The sequence below is a fragment of the Haliotis asinina genome, chromosome 5 (assembly GCF_037392515.1).
Source record: "Haliotis asinina isolate JCU_RB_2024 chromosome 5, JCU_Hal_asi_v2, whole genome shotgun sequence".
Taxonomy (NCBI): Eukaryota; Metazoa; Mollusca; class Gastropoda; order Lepetellida; family Haliotidae; genus Haliotis; species Haliotis asinina.
Window position 1 is genome coordinate 49,261,108 of NC_090284.1, and position 17,417 is coordinate 49,278,524.

The 17,417-nt window shown below is 38.1% G+C and overlaps 1 protein-coding gene across 1 annotated transcript; it reads right to left on the reverse strand.

Moving 5' to 3' along the window:
• Positions 1-1,533: 1,533 nt before the first annotated feature.
• Positions 1,534-15,279, reverse strand: LOC137284690 (sodium-dependent multivitamin transporter-like). Its single transcript, XM_067816603.1, has 15 exons — positions 14,564-15,279; positions 13,894-13,959; positions 13,251-13,302; positions 12,319-12,386; positions 11,115-11,269; positions 10,063-10,200; positions 9,670-9,802; positions 8,658-8,746; positions 8,125-8,240; positions 6,902-6,969; positions 6,520-6,606; positions 5,904-6,124; positions 5,173-5,273; positions 4,867-4,973; positions 1,534-4,116 (listed from the first exon to the last, which is right to left on the reverse strand). Exons 1-15 carry the CDS (start codon positions 14,927-14,929, stop codon positions 3,961-3,963), a joined length of 1,923 nt encoding a protein of 640 aa, XP_067672704.1. The 5' UTR covers positions 14,930-15,279; the 3' UTR covers positions 1,534-3,960.
• Between the last annotated feature and the right edge of the window lie 2,138 nt (positions 15,280-17,417).

Here is a 17,417-nt window from a genome sequence, read left to right on the forward strand (position 1 = left end):
CACACTTGTTAGTGTTTGTTTCTAGTCGTTTGTTTCAAAATGAAAATCGTACACATGCAAATTACATGCCATGCACCAATCACCTTTCAAAAGAGACTACTTTCCGAATAGCTGATTGTAAGGAAGTGCAAATGGTGATGCACTCACAAAACATTCAATAATATCATATCATCATTGATTGACTCTGATAAATCTCCTAAACATTTTAATCATACATTTCTTTTTTGAAGAGTATATGAAAGAATTATGTACGACAAACCTACTTTGATCAAGTTGAATAAGCATTTGTTACAATGTCTTTTTCGTGCGCTCTAATTCAAACACAAATGCAAATGGAGACTTTTGAAACCAGCACAAGGGAATAAGTGAGAATTAAAATAATCTTTAAGAAATATGTTTGTAATGGGGACTTTGAAAAAAGGATGGTGCCATCTCCACCCATTTCCGGAAAAGGACCAAAACGCTGCGTTAAATAAAAGACATATTTATGTTCGAAAGAATTATGCACGTAAGGCGTACTTTCATCTATTCGTATAACAAACCATGGAAATATTCCAGCTCACATAATGCTGTACATTTGTGAAAAATAAATGGCGTGAATGCTAAATTTAGTTACTCCAGTGAAACATGCTTTGACGAGCATTCAGAATATTGTATGTAGCGCGTGCTCTATATCAGAACAAGATGGGGAATTGTGAGGGTTGAAACTACAATGGCCAAAAAGGAACGAATTAATCCTCAAGAACAATGTCTGCAATGTACGCTTTGGAAAAAATGAAGATGTCAAAGGTAAGTCTTCCTGTCTATTTTTGAAAAACCCTAAGGCTCAAAACTGAATATATGCGGTGCATTATATGCATGAAACATGTATACCCGTCAGGCGTACTTTGATCTATTCTCTTAATAGACTACGGAAACAAATGTCTTGTTGGATGAAAGACCGAATATCTGCTTTGTGCCCTAAGCACCACAACCATAAATTCAGGGTTGCCTTTCAAGTGTAACAGGAACTCACTTTGCAAGAACCGTTACAGTTTCATCATGCACGCGTAATTCCGGTATATATATATTCAGCGGGCGTCCAGTTTAGAATCTTAATCAATCGTAATCAATTTAAGCTTGTCTTTAGAGAAGGCTTGTGTATATTGTTGTGATTAACTCGCTGACTAGGTTTCAGAACGGGACAAGGGGACAAATGGGAGATAATGATTGTGAATTCTGTTGGCGTATTAATCTGCTTGTATTAACTAAAGTGACCAAACATAACGCCAACATGCCAGGGTCGTGACTTTGACTTCCAGATTTTGAACTTTGTCTGTAGATTTTGAAAATTACTTGCACTCAAAATATGTTCTCCATATTCCTTTGAACATCAGGTTGGATGTTTTTTTTAATGATTGGCTTATGTTGCTTGATGGTGCTTAAACTAAAGACATTAGATTGTCATCCCTGAATAGGATACGCTTATCCAAGATGCATCACCGTGAGACACGTTAGCACAGGAATATCAACAGTATAACTCAAACAATATAGTTGCCACTCTCTAAATATTTTATTCATGAAAAGATGCATATGTGTAGTGAAATAGTATTTTGCAATGGTAAACCGAAACACACACGGGCGTAGAATATATACAACTGGACACATCAAATATCTACAGTAACACCCACACACGAATGCAGCACCTCAATACATATGCAGTAAAATTTAATTAAAACTCTTTAAAAACAGTTTGAAAGTTCAACAGTTCACCCAAAGAGTAAGTTAGATATTAGTGCAGAAGAATATGGGAATCCATACGCCCCACACATAAATATACCACATAAATGTATCTTCTACCTAGATGATGCTTTTATCTGTGTAGAAATGACTTTTATCTACGTAGAAGATAGTTGCATTCAAGTATATTGATTTATAAGAGAAGGTATAAGCGACTTTTAACCAACTTTCGTGAGTAGAGAACAACAGTTAAGTTCCTGTTTTATGCAATCATTTGACAGAGCTGATGATAACGATTTGATGACTTCAAACATACAAAGATACAAATATGTGATAATTAAAAAGATAAATATACCTTTCATTTAGATATGTTGATGTTTGTTAAATGAAGGTATTTTAGGTTTTTGAGAGGCATATAAAAGATGGTATTCAAGTATAAGTATTGATGTCAGCTTCTTCTTTATTGTATGCACAATGTTTCAAGGATTTTTATTGCCTCTGTGTCGGGTGAATCAAATAAGAAGTTGATGTCGGTAATGTTTTGTCTAATATTTGAAATTATTTCAATTTGTTTACCAGTGGCACAGTGTCAATACGCAAGACTGCAATATGGCGTGTGGATAGAAGTGTTTTCTACGTAGATGTCAGTATTCCTGAAACATTTGTGTCACAAATACTCTTCAAAAGGAATCAAACCGAACTAAATACAATGACACAAACAACTAAATTAAGGATGAATATTAAAGAACCGTATTCAGCATTCGACATTAGACCATCATCTCTCTGATATGAAATCCTAACATTGAGATTTGTCGACTGTCAGAGGTAAGGTGTCAGTATTCCTAAAACATTAATTTCACAAACACTCTTCAAAAGGAACCAAACCAAACTAAAGACCATGACACAAACAAATAAGATTAGGGGTGAATATTAAAGAACAGCATTCAACATTCGCCATTAGACCTTTATCTTTCTGACATGACATTCTAACACTGAGAGTTGCTCCTCTGTCATCGGTAAGATGTCAGTATTCCTAAAACATTTGTGTCACAAATACTCTTCAAAAGGAACCAAACCAAACTAAAGACCATGACACAAACAAATAAGATTAGGGGTGAATATTAAAGAAACCGTATTCAGCATTCGCCATTAGACCATCATCTCTCTGATATGAAATCCTAACATTGAGATTTGTCGACTGTCAGAGGTAAGGTGTCAGTATTCCTAAAACATTAATTTCACAAACACTCTTCAAAAGGAACCAAACCAAACTAAAGACCATGACACAAACAAATAAGATTAGGGGTGAATATTAAAGAACCGTATTCAACATTCGCCATTAGACCTTTATCTTTCTGACATGACATTCTAACACTGAGAGTTGCTCCTCTGTCATCGGTAAGATGTCAGTATTCCTAAAACATTTGTGTCACAAATACTCTTCAAAAGGAATCAAACCAAAGTAAAGACCATGACACAAACAAATAAATTAAGGATGAATATTAAAGAACCGTATTCAGCATTCGCCATTAGACCATCATCTCTCTGATATGAAATTCTAACATTGAGATTTGTCGACTGTCAGAGGTAAGGTGTCAGTATTCCTAAAACATTAATTTCACAAACACTCTTCAAAAGGAACCAAACCAAACTAAAGACCATGGCACAAACAAATAAGATTAGGGGTGAATATTAAAGAACCGTATTCAGCATTCGCCTTTAGATCATTTTCTTTCTGATATGAAATGAAATGATATGAAATAATATTATTTTGACATTGAGATTTGCTCCTGTCATAGTGACGATGTCATTAATGACACTAATACGATTCTAAATGAATCAAACCAAACTAAACACCATGACATAAACAACCAGGATTAAAAATGACAATTAATCGCATTAAACATTCGCCATTAATCCATTGTCTTCTCGTATGAAATTTTAACGAGGGTTGCCCTCTGTATATGACATATGAAAGTCAGTTAAGAATTCCTTTTGACACAAATTCGGTATCACTTAGATCAAAGAAACGCTTTTATTATGATTTATTTGTTCATGTAAGCATATTTATACAAATAGACGTTTATGCAAATTGAATTCCACGTATAAGCATTGTGATTTTTAGGTGTTGAACAATCATGTTACAATGGAATGACATATTTAATTGTGAAAGATTTTTTTATTATTTTATATATATATATATATCTAACACATAAATTACAGCGGTCAACAACCTAAGTACTATACAACATGGAATGGTCTAGGTGTCAGTTCATTCATTTCTAAGAAGGTATCTAACACCCCATGATCAACGACACAGTTGCAGTCACACCTGCGATGCTCATCCCAGCCTCTGCAGCAGTTGTGATCTGAACACGTCTGGGAAGTGTCATGTGGCTGAAACGTGGAAGATTCTGGGTATAAATATAAATTTATAACGTACGGGAACCTTTAAGAAAATGGAAAACAAAGAAGCGTGACTATAATTTGACTAATATAGTGAGGGAGTGAGTTTAGTCTGACGTCGCTTTCAGTAATTTTCAAGTAATATCACGGAGGAGACACGCATTGTACCCACGTCTGGAATCCAGTCTGGGCCTACGGTGTGACGCCTTGCAAGCCTTACTAGGCTACCCCACCGGACCCTTAAAATAATGACTTTAACATTATAATGTACACAACTTGGGATTGAAACTCTCCAGTTTTTTACACTGAAAATAGTACTTGTAAAACGGGGTCCTGAGTTTTGACCTGTTATTTGTCATGTATACTGGACACAAATAGTTTGGGATATATGTAAATTTTGAAATTATGAATAATTGTCTATCTACTCATTGGCACAATGATAATATACCAATCATAAAAATAGCAATATCCCTAACTTATTTTGTCCAGTATATTAAAACATAAAATACCCACTTCACCCCCTTTGGACTGACGTTGGGGCTTTTAGCCTTATGGTTAAAGGGTTCGCTCGTCCCACTGAAGATCCAGGTTCGATTCCACATATGGGTTTGAAGCCCATTTTCGGTGTCCCCAGCCGTAGAATTGCTGTTATTGCTAAAAACCACCCGCTAGACTGACGTTGCAGACAGATAATCTTAATATAAGGATAATTTCATGTTATCCGAGATGTTAAACACATACTTGTCTACTTTGGAAACATGCTCTGATCTTTTCTGGAAGGCACGGGCAAAGATAGTCAAGCAGCGGGCAAATCAACATTGGATTTAACTGCTGCTTAAAGAGTGGCTCTGGAAATTAAAAAAAATGCATTTTATGTATCTTTTTTTTTACATATTGCAACATTAAATATGAGTCTGTAATCAAATGCATTCTCGAAAATAATGAGAACTTCAAACTGATTATTGGATATATTTTTAGCACTATTCATGTATACATATTGATGAATACATCTTTCCACGTTGTTCCCAAGTTGCTGAAAGAACTTACTTGTGAGGTAGCTGACGATTAAACCAACGATTACTTCAGCAATCACAGCAACAGGCATGTACCACATATACGACATGGAGTATAACCGAAGCAAGCCATTGCTGAAGAAGAGAGCGTCTTAATAAAAAACTTAAAACTAATGATGACATTTTGATGATGTCAGTTGACTTTAATTTTGAATTACACTCTGTACAAGCATTCCGATGTGTGAGTGAGTTTAGTTTTACGCCGCACTCAGAAATATTTCAGCTGTACGGCGGCGGTCTGTAATTAACCAAGTCTACACCAGACAATCCAGTAATCAACAGCATGAGCATCGATCTGCGCAACTGGAAACCGATGACAAATGTCAAACAAGTCAGCGGCCCTAATCACCCATTCGTCTCGTACGGACAAGCATGGATGATCAATTACTTTCACGGGTACATAACGATGTATAGTATAAAGGACATATTTAAGTTCTGGGTGCTAACTTGCAGGACATTAAGTCAGCATCGTGTAGGGCAATGGATTAGCCTAGTGTTTAAAGCATTCGCTGTTCACGCCGAAGATCCGGGTTCGATTCACCTCATCGGGTAATCGCGTGAAGCCCATTTCTGGTTTTCCCAGTCGTGACATTGCTCAAATACTGCTGTAAAACTAAACACACTCATTGCAGTCGTGTATTAAAACTAACTCGTTTTACACATGTCACTCTCAAATGACAAGGTTAAGTACTCATGTATACATACCTATTATCTACAGTATCGAGTTCTGTGATGCTTGAAGCATTCATTGTGGTAGACGTTAGAGTTGTGCTGATTATATCCGCTTCAGCCGGGGTTGTGATGTTCCAGTTGCAGCCGTCAGTGTACACACTAGAGATAGGGGTGTACGCCGCCCGCGTGATGAACGCCCCCATGCCTATCCACGTCATTATAATCAGTGACGTCACAGACCCTATAAATGCCCCCTACAGTGTCCCAAAGAAAACGAAATGGTTGAAAATTTATGAAAACCATATAAACTGAACAGGAAAGGAAACGCAGCTCTGTGTTTGTCAAGTTCTTAAATAGAAGACACAAACATGAACACTTGCTTTTATGTGATTTCATTTTTTTCGAAACTTGGGTTTCTTTTGCTGTGTTGTATATTTCTGTTTGTATTAAGGAAGCTCAGTTTTCGTTTTCACCTCAACGCATATCTTTATAAACGGAATTTCAATTTAATTAATCCGTGATAGAACTGTCATTATGAAAGGAAAGGAGAAAGAAAATAAAAATAAACTTGCAATATACATAAATCAAGAAGACGGTAAGACGTACTCTTTAACTCGAACTTCAAGAACTGTCTGAATCGACTGCTCACCATTTTATTGGCGGACGGAAAAAACATTCCAAGAATGAACAGGCCAAACAGCGGGCCATTAGTGATGCTTCCTATGGTGTAGGTGGCCTGAAATGGGGTTAGGTACATTTTAAATAAAAACTTAAAAGCATTTAGAATTTATCATATACGTGCTAATTTTTCTTTAGCAGCCATGCTTGTCATAAGAGGCGACTAACGGGATCGGGTGGTCAGGCTCGCTGATGTGGTTGATATTGCATCGTATCTCATTTGCATAGATTGATGACTTGGGTTGGTGGGTTGTCTTATACAGACTCGATTAACTATTGACCGCCTCCATATAGCAGTGACAAGGCCGAGTGTTCCGTTAAACAAACAAGCAAACTTATGATTCGGCACAAACCTGTAAGACCGAACCGAGGCGGGATACGACGAACGTCAAACCAATTGATCCAAATCCACACCCAAGCACTGAAACGGAGGCAAGAAAAAAATTACGCAAATATGTGCGGAATTATGAATTTTCAGCGTCTGGGGGCTGATTGTGGAGTAAAACAACAAATAAATCCTTAGTTTGAAGTTTAAGGAATTTCATCGGGTTGGCTGGCTCACTTGGTGCACGTAAGTGACCAGTTCATTTGTCAAGAAACTTCAAAAAGTGACGTTTACAAATGTATGCACATGTTTTGTTTGCACGACTTTTGACGGAACTATTTTTCATGGTGAGTTCCTAAGTACAACAATTCTCTGTTGTCTTCCACACTCACCAAGTTCCTTTTTCGTATGACTACTTATTAAAACGTTTATTTATATAGTCGCAGCTAAGAAATGTACGCCCAGCCCTAGTTTCATCGAGGTGTCATGCTGTATGAAACATTCAATATGTAAAATCCAAGATCCATTTAACCTGGAAATAGGTGTAGTGGATTTCGATGATTTAAACGTTTTTCACACTATATACATGCTAATGCATCCAACAATGATCTACCAAGTTATGAACTTAGAGTAATTTCTCATGTCATATACACATGTAAAATAGTCAGGTGTATGTTTGCTAATGGAAGTGAAACTACTTTGTTGTGCGTAAGTTTGAAGACTATACCCGTTATATTGGGTCACTGCATTTAGTTTCAGCAATATTCCAGCAATATCACGGCGGAGGACACCAGAAATGGGTTTCACACGTTGTACTCATGTGGGGAATCAAACCAAGGTTCTCGGCTTGAGTGGCCAAAGTGTCAAATGTAACCAATAACGACATCGACTAAAATGTGTGTCACAGAGAAACTGGCACCCTTAAACTTCAAAATGCGAATTCATAAGAAATTGTAGCGGTTTTACAGGTGTATTAACGGGCTGAAATATTTCTACTTGCCTGTTTCAGAGCGTTCAAACGCCTATAAAAATTTACTCTGTTAACGCTGACCTCCCAAAATGCAGATAAAAAAATAGCACACTAAACAGCCACAATATCAGTTTCTTTAACTAGCACACTAACATAACAGTCATTAAGTTGTACTCAGATAATTAGAGGGTTGTATGGTACTTTTGGACGTTTTTTCATTACGCGTTCAAATCGATATGTAATGTGTGTGGATGAACGATTATCCCAATGGCGCGACCTACCCACAAGTTTGGACATAATTGTAAGGTATCTGTCACTGATTCGGCCGCAACAACATGGTTGAATTAGGTCACGTGGTATGACAGCTCCTAGGGCGTTCAAGGCAGAGGAAAGCGAGCTGTTGAAGTGGAGAAGATTATGAAACATTATTCAACATTAAACAATATGTCAGCAACGCGGCACAAATAAAATTTTTATGTGTAAAAGTAACTGTCATACTAGAGGTGTGAAAATATCATATAAAGATTATTAAACGGGATATAACTTGAGATGGAACACGGGAAGATATTTCTCTTCATGACAGCCCAAATATGTCTGAAGTGGAGATAGAATGAACAGGAGTTTGGGGTATATTGCACGACTTGGAAGGTAGATCCAGAGATGGAAAGTCTAAAGAATACCCGTGAAGTTTATTACAATGGCTACCTTCCTCTTCATCTTTTATGTTCAGATCCGCATGAGACACTCAGTCTAGATTTTGTTTTTAGTTGATTTTCAAGTCTGGCGGGTAGCCTTGGTGTTGACAAACACGTACCTCAAACTACCGCTGAAGATGCAGGAAATAAATATACCAGGGACGCCAGGGAGGTGACCCAAGATATCCATTATATACAGAGGTAGGATCTGAAGTTGGACCAGAAGCTCACTAAAGGCATACACATATGACAAGAAAGTGCTTCCATGGTTTTGCTAAAGCTTGTATAGTATTAAAATGCTTCAGGTTTAGACATAAATGAGTTTCACAAAAACAAAAGGGCAAAGCCCTTGACATTTGGCTGGCACACTTAAATCAATGACACATAAACAAACGTATACATAATGAACTATAAAGAAAAATCAGTTGCGTTAATTTTTCTTCAAAAGGACATTATTTATTCTTATAAGAGGACGCGTGAAGGTCCAGGGGTAGAATAGGCCTTCAGCAACCCATGCTTGGCATAAAAGGCGACTATGCTTGTCGTAAGAGGCGACTAACGGGATCGGGCGGTGGGCTTCACACAATTATCCTATGAGGTGAATCGAACCCGGGTCTTCGGCGTGAAGAGCGAATGCATTAACCACTAGGCTACTCCATCGCCCTACAAGATGTTGACTTAATGTCCTGCAAGTTAACACTCAGAACTTAGATATGTCCTTTATACTATACATCGTTATGTACCCGTGAAAATAATTGTTAGAATTGATCACCCATGCCTGTCCGTACGAGATGACTAACGGGAATGAGTGGTCAGACTCGCTGACTTGGTTGACACATTTCATCGGTTCCTAATTGCGCAGATCGATGCTCATGTTGTTGGTCACTGGATTGTCTGGCCCAGACAAGATTATTTACAGACTGCAGCCATATGACTGGAGTATTGCTGAGTAAAACTAACCTCACTCACACTCTTAAAATAGTTGTTGGGACTTCGTTAACTCTACATTTCTCCAGTCATGTCTCGGCCGGTGACGTCAAGGTTTTTGAAACGGACCTTCCACATCATTCCAAACGGTCTTTACCACAACGCTTTGAACAGTTCCTATAAGAAATAGATCTATATACTTGCCTGATCAGTCCTGGATATAAGGTCATTGAAACCAACGGGATGGCAGTCTTTGTAGAAGGCAAACATGATCACACCCATCAAACAACATATAGACATGATCATAAACAGGAATGGTGCACAAATCAACATGGACCTGAAATGAGATCATTATGTACCGTTATCATTTTAAATAAACAATCTTTCATAAACAGCTGTTTCTCTAAACAAGTACACTTATAGCATTGCTGCAAACAAGTAAACTTACAGTTAAGCTGTAAACACGTAAAGTTTGTTTTTCACTGTATTGCTGTAAACAAGTAAAGGTACAGCTTTGCTGTAAACAAATAAACTTATGTTTGTATCTCTATACAAGAACACTTACTGTTTGTTTTCTCTCTAAACAAGTACACTTACAGTTTTGCTGTTTTTACAGAGGGGCAAGACATGGTACGTTGAATTTGAACTTGGTCAGCGAACAGACTAATCCAGATGAAACCTCCGCCCAGCACAAGAGACCAGAAGGAATGGCGAGTGGAAGGGTCGAGGTTGAAACTGTAGAAGATGATAGCAAAACATCAGAAAGGGTGGCACTCATCCATGCTTTCCAGAGCACATGCTTAAAATTGTGTACATGTCTTACATTTTGAGATAACGAAATTTTACTAAGTCGGCATTTTCAGTTTGGGTCATTATATACTCTTCCAAAAAGTAGGGAATCTTCATTTTATTAAATTTGCGATTCAAAATATTTAGGAGTTTGATCGTAGTCAATCAATGTTGTATGATATTATTGAATGTTTTGAGAGTGCATTACCATTTGCATAACCATTGTTATTTGGAATGTAGTCCCGATTTTCATTTTAAAACAAACGACTGGAAACAAACACAAACAAATGCTAGTGAGTGTCAAAATTAATGTTCTTAGTGATTTTTCGACCGTCTTGAAAAAAAACGTCAAAATCAAGAATGGAACCTCGTGCGCGTGTATGGGGCAACTGCGTTGTGCACGTGCATATCATGCGTTGTGTTTAGGGATGGTAATAGAGGGAAATGGTGGTGCGTTCATAAGATGTCCGTCCTTAAAACGTTCGTTAACGTTTACACTTCCAAACTGAAAGTTCAATATCCCCTACTTTTTAAAGAGTATGTAAATAGAACTTGTTCATGTTTTCACACCTATTATATCTATTATTCTCATGTACGGTTCAAGTGTTGCCCGAATTAATACTGGTTATACACAAAACACAACTATCAATTAAAACGTTTTGGATGATAACCCAAGCCTATAAATACATGTGGTTAAGGTGGTTAAGTTCTTAACACCGATAAATAGTTTGTCCGGACCAGATTCAACAGTTAACCTATATATGTAATATACAAGGAATAAGAGCAATGCAACAGTGAAGTAAAGATACACAGTAAACGTATGTAAACGTATATTATGCAACATAATGATAATCATATACTCTGTTAGATAAATCCTAGAGCGCTCATCAGCTACCCTCCATGCCTGGAAAATGCCCCCCACGGCGTTTGATCCTTGGACCAATGCGGCTGTCAGACCTCCCACGATAATCACAGACTGGAACGTGTCTGTCCATAAAACTGCCTTCATCCCTCCCTAGAACAAAAACAAGTGAATGAGGACAGTTACTGCTAGACTAACTGTCCATATCGACCTATATATCCAACAGGGTCAAACAACAACGCTTACAAAAACGTTTCTGGTTAGCAACCGAAGCCTGTCACGTGATTACCATTAACCGCTACCTTCTACCCATCCAAAACAACCTCCCATTCCCTCACACCCCCCCCCCCCCCCTAAAATACACCCCCACCATGGAAAAGGAAAAAAAAACAAGAAAAAATAACAAACGAACAAACAACCCCCCCGCAAAAAACACACACACACACACCCCCAACAACAACAACCAAAAGAAAGAGAAAAAAACCCTCCAGGGTTGCTGCCTCGTTTGAAAAGGCCCCCAAATTCGTCTCCCATCATCACACTTCAGTACCGTGATGGGAGGGCAAAACACGCGTGCCATATACAGCTTTGTAAATACCAATCTCATGAGGTTTATATTTATATCTGTACACTTGTCCACTACACTACCGCTCACAATTAAGTACCTGTAATAGCAGAAAATTTTTAATCATTTTGAAATAGTGACCTGACCTGATGATGCTTGGTCAGCATATCCCTATTGCTTAGATCGATGTCCATGATGTCGATCACTTGATTGTTTGGTCCAAAGTCGAGTATTTACAGACCGTCGCCATATAGCTGGATTGTTGTTTTAGTGCGACGTTAAACATCATGTTTAACGTTTCATATATGACGTTTTCATATATTTCAACTATATGACGACTGGTAATCGGTAAAATATATGAATACAAAATGATAGTGTATTACATCGTTTTTTCCTCCCACTTGAAAGACTCATAACTGAAATGCTGTTCAATGCATCGTTAAACCACACTCTCCGTGTTATTTCATTGCCGTAACATGGTATTTCGGACTGTCTCCAAATGTATCTGTCTCCAACGTATCGAAAATATGAAATCTCATAAAAGTTAGCGTTCATATTTATGTCTTCTAACTAAAACCTTGACAAAAAGCCTGAGCTGCGTTTCTTCTGCTGTTCAGTATACTTGGCCATCACTTACTATTGTTGTGTAGACAGTTACGACCGTCCCTACGGCCGCTACAGACCCCCACAAGCTGAATTCAGTTGCTGTTAGGAACAAAGAAAAGAAAAAAATCATTCTCTTATTCTCTTACAGAAAGATCAACACGTCAATGGACTACACGAGAAATATCATTAATTCTTTTAGCAATTCTCTTCCATCAGCCCAATTCAATACTAAAGCATTTAAAAATCGCAACACTCATCCTTCGACGGTCGTGGTCTCGACCTTCACTTGCATATTTTCGTCGACTCTTTTCATGTTCCTCAGGTTCACACTTTTAGGGTTAAACCTAGTACAAATACTTTCTTTCATTCTTTCCTTTATTGAACGTTTTCTTGTATATATTGAACATTTAGTCTTTAATTGTGTTAATAAAATTTGACACTATCCTGACCCTTTTAACATACTTTGTCATCATAATATTAGATTAACAGTCAAGGTATATTCTGTGTAGTTATTCTAATACACAACGCCATGTATGAATATGTTTTTTTTAACAAATAATTTCTAAAGGATATTTATTTCGACCCTCCCTGTTTCAAAGGACGACAAATACCTTTGGACTGTACTTTCCAATGTTTCTCGAATAGTTAATGTCTAGGAAAACCTTCTGCATTTCTCTGTCATGTCTGCATGTCTACCAACGCCTGACTAAATTATTACCCAGTAACCGCGACAGGACAATAACGCTATCGCCTTGCACAGAAAACAGTTACATTTTTCTACACGAAATTCATCATTTGAAATGAGGAAGCCCGAGAAGTTGACGTCGATTGGCATGAAACTGTCATCAAATACTGCATACGTACTATTTCATTCTGACTGAAAGCTTTATTGTTGGTATACACAAATGTAGTAAAGTTGAACTGTAAATTCCGTGTCGTGGCATATATATCTAGTGTAATTACCTGCGCTGAGTGCAAGAGATGGGACGTACAGGACAAATGAGATGTACAGCAACTGAAAAGAAAACACATAGACGGATAAAAGTGGATTTTTCATGCATTTCGTGAACATTAAGTCATAGTCTGTGTTCTCCGAACTATAATGAATATGCGCCAACGAGGGTGAAGCGTTGAATCTCAAAGTTGTATTGATCGTTGTTATATGAAGAATAACTCTAAATTGATTTTGCATTAATATCAGCGAGAAGCGTTAAAAGACACAGCATTATCTGAGAAACATTTACTGAAAGCACATTTCGTTGAATATTTCGAACGATATCCAAGCATAGTCTCTTGAGTCGCTGTCAGACAGAGATAAAAACGTGAGCCTCCATTGTTGCATGTCAGGAACACATGCAAGGGGCAGGAAGTTTTTCATTTTAAAATACCGGTAAGATATGGACAGGACAAAAGAGGGCATTGCATGTGACACATTTGTTTAAATCAATATTTGGAAAAAAATCTTCACACGTTTACCGTGACAAGATATGTTCATATTATATGTGTTATATGTTACATCCGACTCCAATTCTATACTGTCTCAGATTCCGGTAGTCTTCTGCTTGTCACAGCTCTCCAGGCGTCAGCTAAACCAAGAACAACCTACCACTTTGATGACGAAGAGAGTCGAACCTAGTACCCGCACTTCCGTTCCAAACCTCATCTCCAGATACTGCAAAAAATACCGTAATTCTGTAAACAAAATGGCGTCACGTCAATATGGCTCATCCGGAAGTGATACATTCAGACCAAATAATTGACGTTAACTGGCTGCATGAAAAGGCAGACAATGATTCCAAATACTTAAAATCAGTGCCATCTACACGAAGTTTCACCTCCACAACTGTGACTGAAGTTCTTTAAACTTCATCGCTTGAAAAACATTTGTATTACGTAAGAAGAACAACAGAAACATCCTCATTAGCATTTCAGAGTAGATGATTGTAAACTGTTTGAGTGACTGAGTATGGTTTTACACCGCTGTCATCAATATTCAGCAATATCAGGGCGGGGGACACCAGAAATGGTCTTCACAGTGTAGGGAATTGAACTCATGACCTCGGCATGACGAGAGAAGGCTTTAACCACTTGACTACCCCATCTCCCCTACATATTATACCTGTGAATGGCTTGGTGCAAGGCGATAAACACTACATATCATACAAAATTGGTAAAAGTGGGTTAAACTTCGTAAATATGATATAATAAAGTTGTAATATGTAATAATATCATCGCTATGCATAACAAATGTAACAACACAGTTACAATGGTCTTACCTCATAGATGCTTGTGACGTTCAGGTTGTAAAAGAAGGGAACAAAGACTACAGATGAAATGACGAGGCCGATCATGGCGGAGATACACAACCACCAAATCATAGTGTTATAAGTATAAACTTCGGCAGGCATTCCCAGCAACGTTGTTGCAGAGAAAGATGTAACAAGAATTGACAACGACACGGGGACGACATTCATTTTGCGCCCACCCAATAGATAGTCCTTGCTGTTTACATTATGTTTGTCTTTGAAAGCGTAAAATACACCAATACCTGTGGAAACAGCTAACAACGAACCAAAAAAGACATAGTCGATGTTTCCAAAGGTTTTCTTGACACCGGTGTTGATGCTGTATTCCCCATCCATGGTCGATGCTTCTGTGCTGATGCCTCAGTTCTGGCGCTGTACCATTAATAAATACATACACTCTGTCACGTGTTCCGGCAGTGAGCGGTCCGTGTGAACTAGCAGATTCCAGATTTATATTCTTTTCTGTCTGGCTACCACTTCACTGGGTTATCAATCAAAACACAGCTTCACGGTTCAGGACTGCATGTGTGTATGTTTGACAGATTTATCACAGCCAATTGTTCAACCTATCAGTTCATCTGATCACAGGAGCTCCAGTATTCGACCTGATTCGTCTTTCATAATTGCCACGCACAGATCATGAATTGCCAGACAAACCAGAAAATGAAATTTAAAATCGTTGTGAAATCTGTAAATCATTTGACTCTTTTTGTTATTTGTAATTTCTCTAAAATGCTCACAAACTGGAATTTGTAGTCCCTGACCTGAATACTATTGTATTTAAATTTACTTCATACCTTCCCCCTCTGGACCAGCGTAGGTAGGCAATTGGAGGATGTAAGTGTCTTGTATATGGCACTGTTATTGCTTTACAACGTGACGTTATTTTCAGTGAGTGACTGAGTGAGTGAGTTTAGGAGTGAGCATACAGATGTCAGTTAATTTGTTTGTGAGCACGGTGTTGGTGTGTAATTTGTCGGATATCCCCAGTTTCACATTCCAGAAATGTCTTTGTTTATCGAACAGACTTGATAGACGTATCTAACATTCTCTGATCTCGGTAATCTAATGAAATATTTTCACATTATTTCATATAAACGTCACATTTTTCAGTATTTCAAATTATTTTTATAACAAGCTATAATTAGTGGCTTACTGGAGTTTGTTCCAACCGAGTTTACTTTGCATGAAGTCCAGTTCCGATGTCCCTCGTTGTGGTGTTGCAGGAAATTGCTAAAGGCGGCATAAAACCATACTCATCTAGTCACCCACTTTCTAATGCACGTGCATGTGAAGATGCTGGTATGCCGCACTATGAACATCCACGCAATTACTGAAGCTCTTCCTATGGACTCCTGCCACTGGTTCATCCTCTCTATGCCCACCTGATAAATAAAAATAGGGATATTTATAAAGCGCCAGTGTCCACCCACGAATCTATGCTAGTGGCGCTGAGAACCTATGTACCAGAACAGTGAGGAGTCACTGGAATGCTTACTTAACAGGGATGATAGATATGAAGGAGCAAGATTGTTGAGTCACTTGTAGACGATGCACAGGTCTTTGCAATCTATCCGGTTTAGAACAGAAAGCCAATGTAGAGATCTTAGCACAGGAGATATATGTCATATTTAGAAGATAAAGAAACAATTCTGGCTGCGGTGTTCTGAACACAAGGCAAGGCAACGACAAGTACTACTTCTGAACTTTAGTCTAACCCTTACTGATGTCTGTCACACGCTTGCCGAAATTATGTTTACATCGGGGTATTCCAAATTTATTCCAAGAATGCACATGTCTTCATATCAGAGGTATGACATTTTCATTGGATATGAAAACAAGGTTGTAAGACCTGAAACTCAAATCCCAATAAATCTAAAAAGGGATCAAGTTAGTCAAATGTTTCCGGACATTATCTACCACATCTTTTAAAATATCTGTCATCTATATAATCTGAAGGGCATAAGAAACACTACAATAGATTGAAAGCCCTATGGGGAAATACCAACAAAAGACATCTATCTCCACTACGTCGGTAGACTCATCCCTTCAGCATTCATTTGAGAGAAGCGGATTTCATCGGAGAACAGCTCCTTTTGCCACTCACGTCGCTGCCAACAGCGGACCGACGACGTTCTGGGAAAGCTTTGTAAGTCCGGATTCCTTTGACCTTCAGTTGTCTGGCTACTGTGCATCCATTTAAACGATGACCCATGCCACTGATGACATCACCGCCAGGTGCGCAGATAGTTGTCCTGGGGTGTTGTCCTGGTGTATCGCTGCGTGAGTCTGGCGACGGTCACTCGATGGCAGCCAAGCGTTCTTGCAACGTGGATGTGGGAGGCCCCATTTCGATCATTCCGACCGGCCGTTCTCGTTGTCGCAAAGTTAATCGAGCCATTTTTAGTGTGTTTTAAATAGAATGAAAATACCCGTTTACAGTGGTTTTAAAACCGTTTTTTACTTTGCAAACCAAGTTTGGACAATATGGCGAAAAGCATGCATTACATGGTCTATACATGATCTATATCGAAGTGGAAAAATCTTTGTTGAGTTTGGGCAACTGCAGCTGATTTGGAATCTTTCATAATTTCAGTTTCAAAGTGGTAACGTTTCTTTATCTCTTCAGTGTATGTTGAATGAAACCCAGTTTTTGAAAAGAAACAGAGAGGTTCTTCTCATAAATCTTAGGAGAAATATAGTGTTTCACAATGAAGGATGATTCTTATACCATTTTATTGGCGAGACACTGTCTCTGTTACATAAATATGATCAAAGAGAATGTCACCAGGAATAATATTAATCTTTGCCACAAAACCAAAAA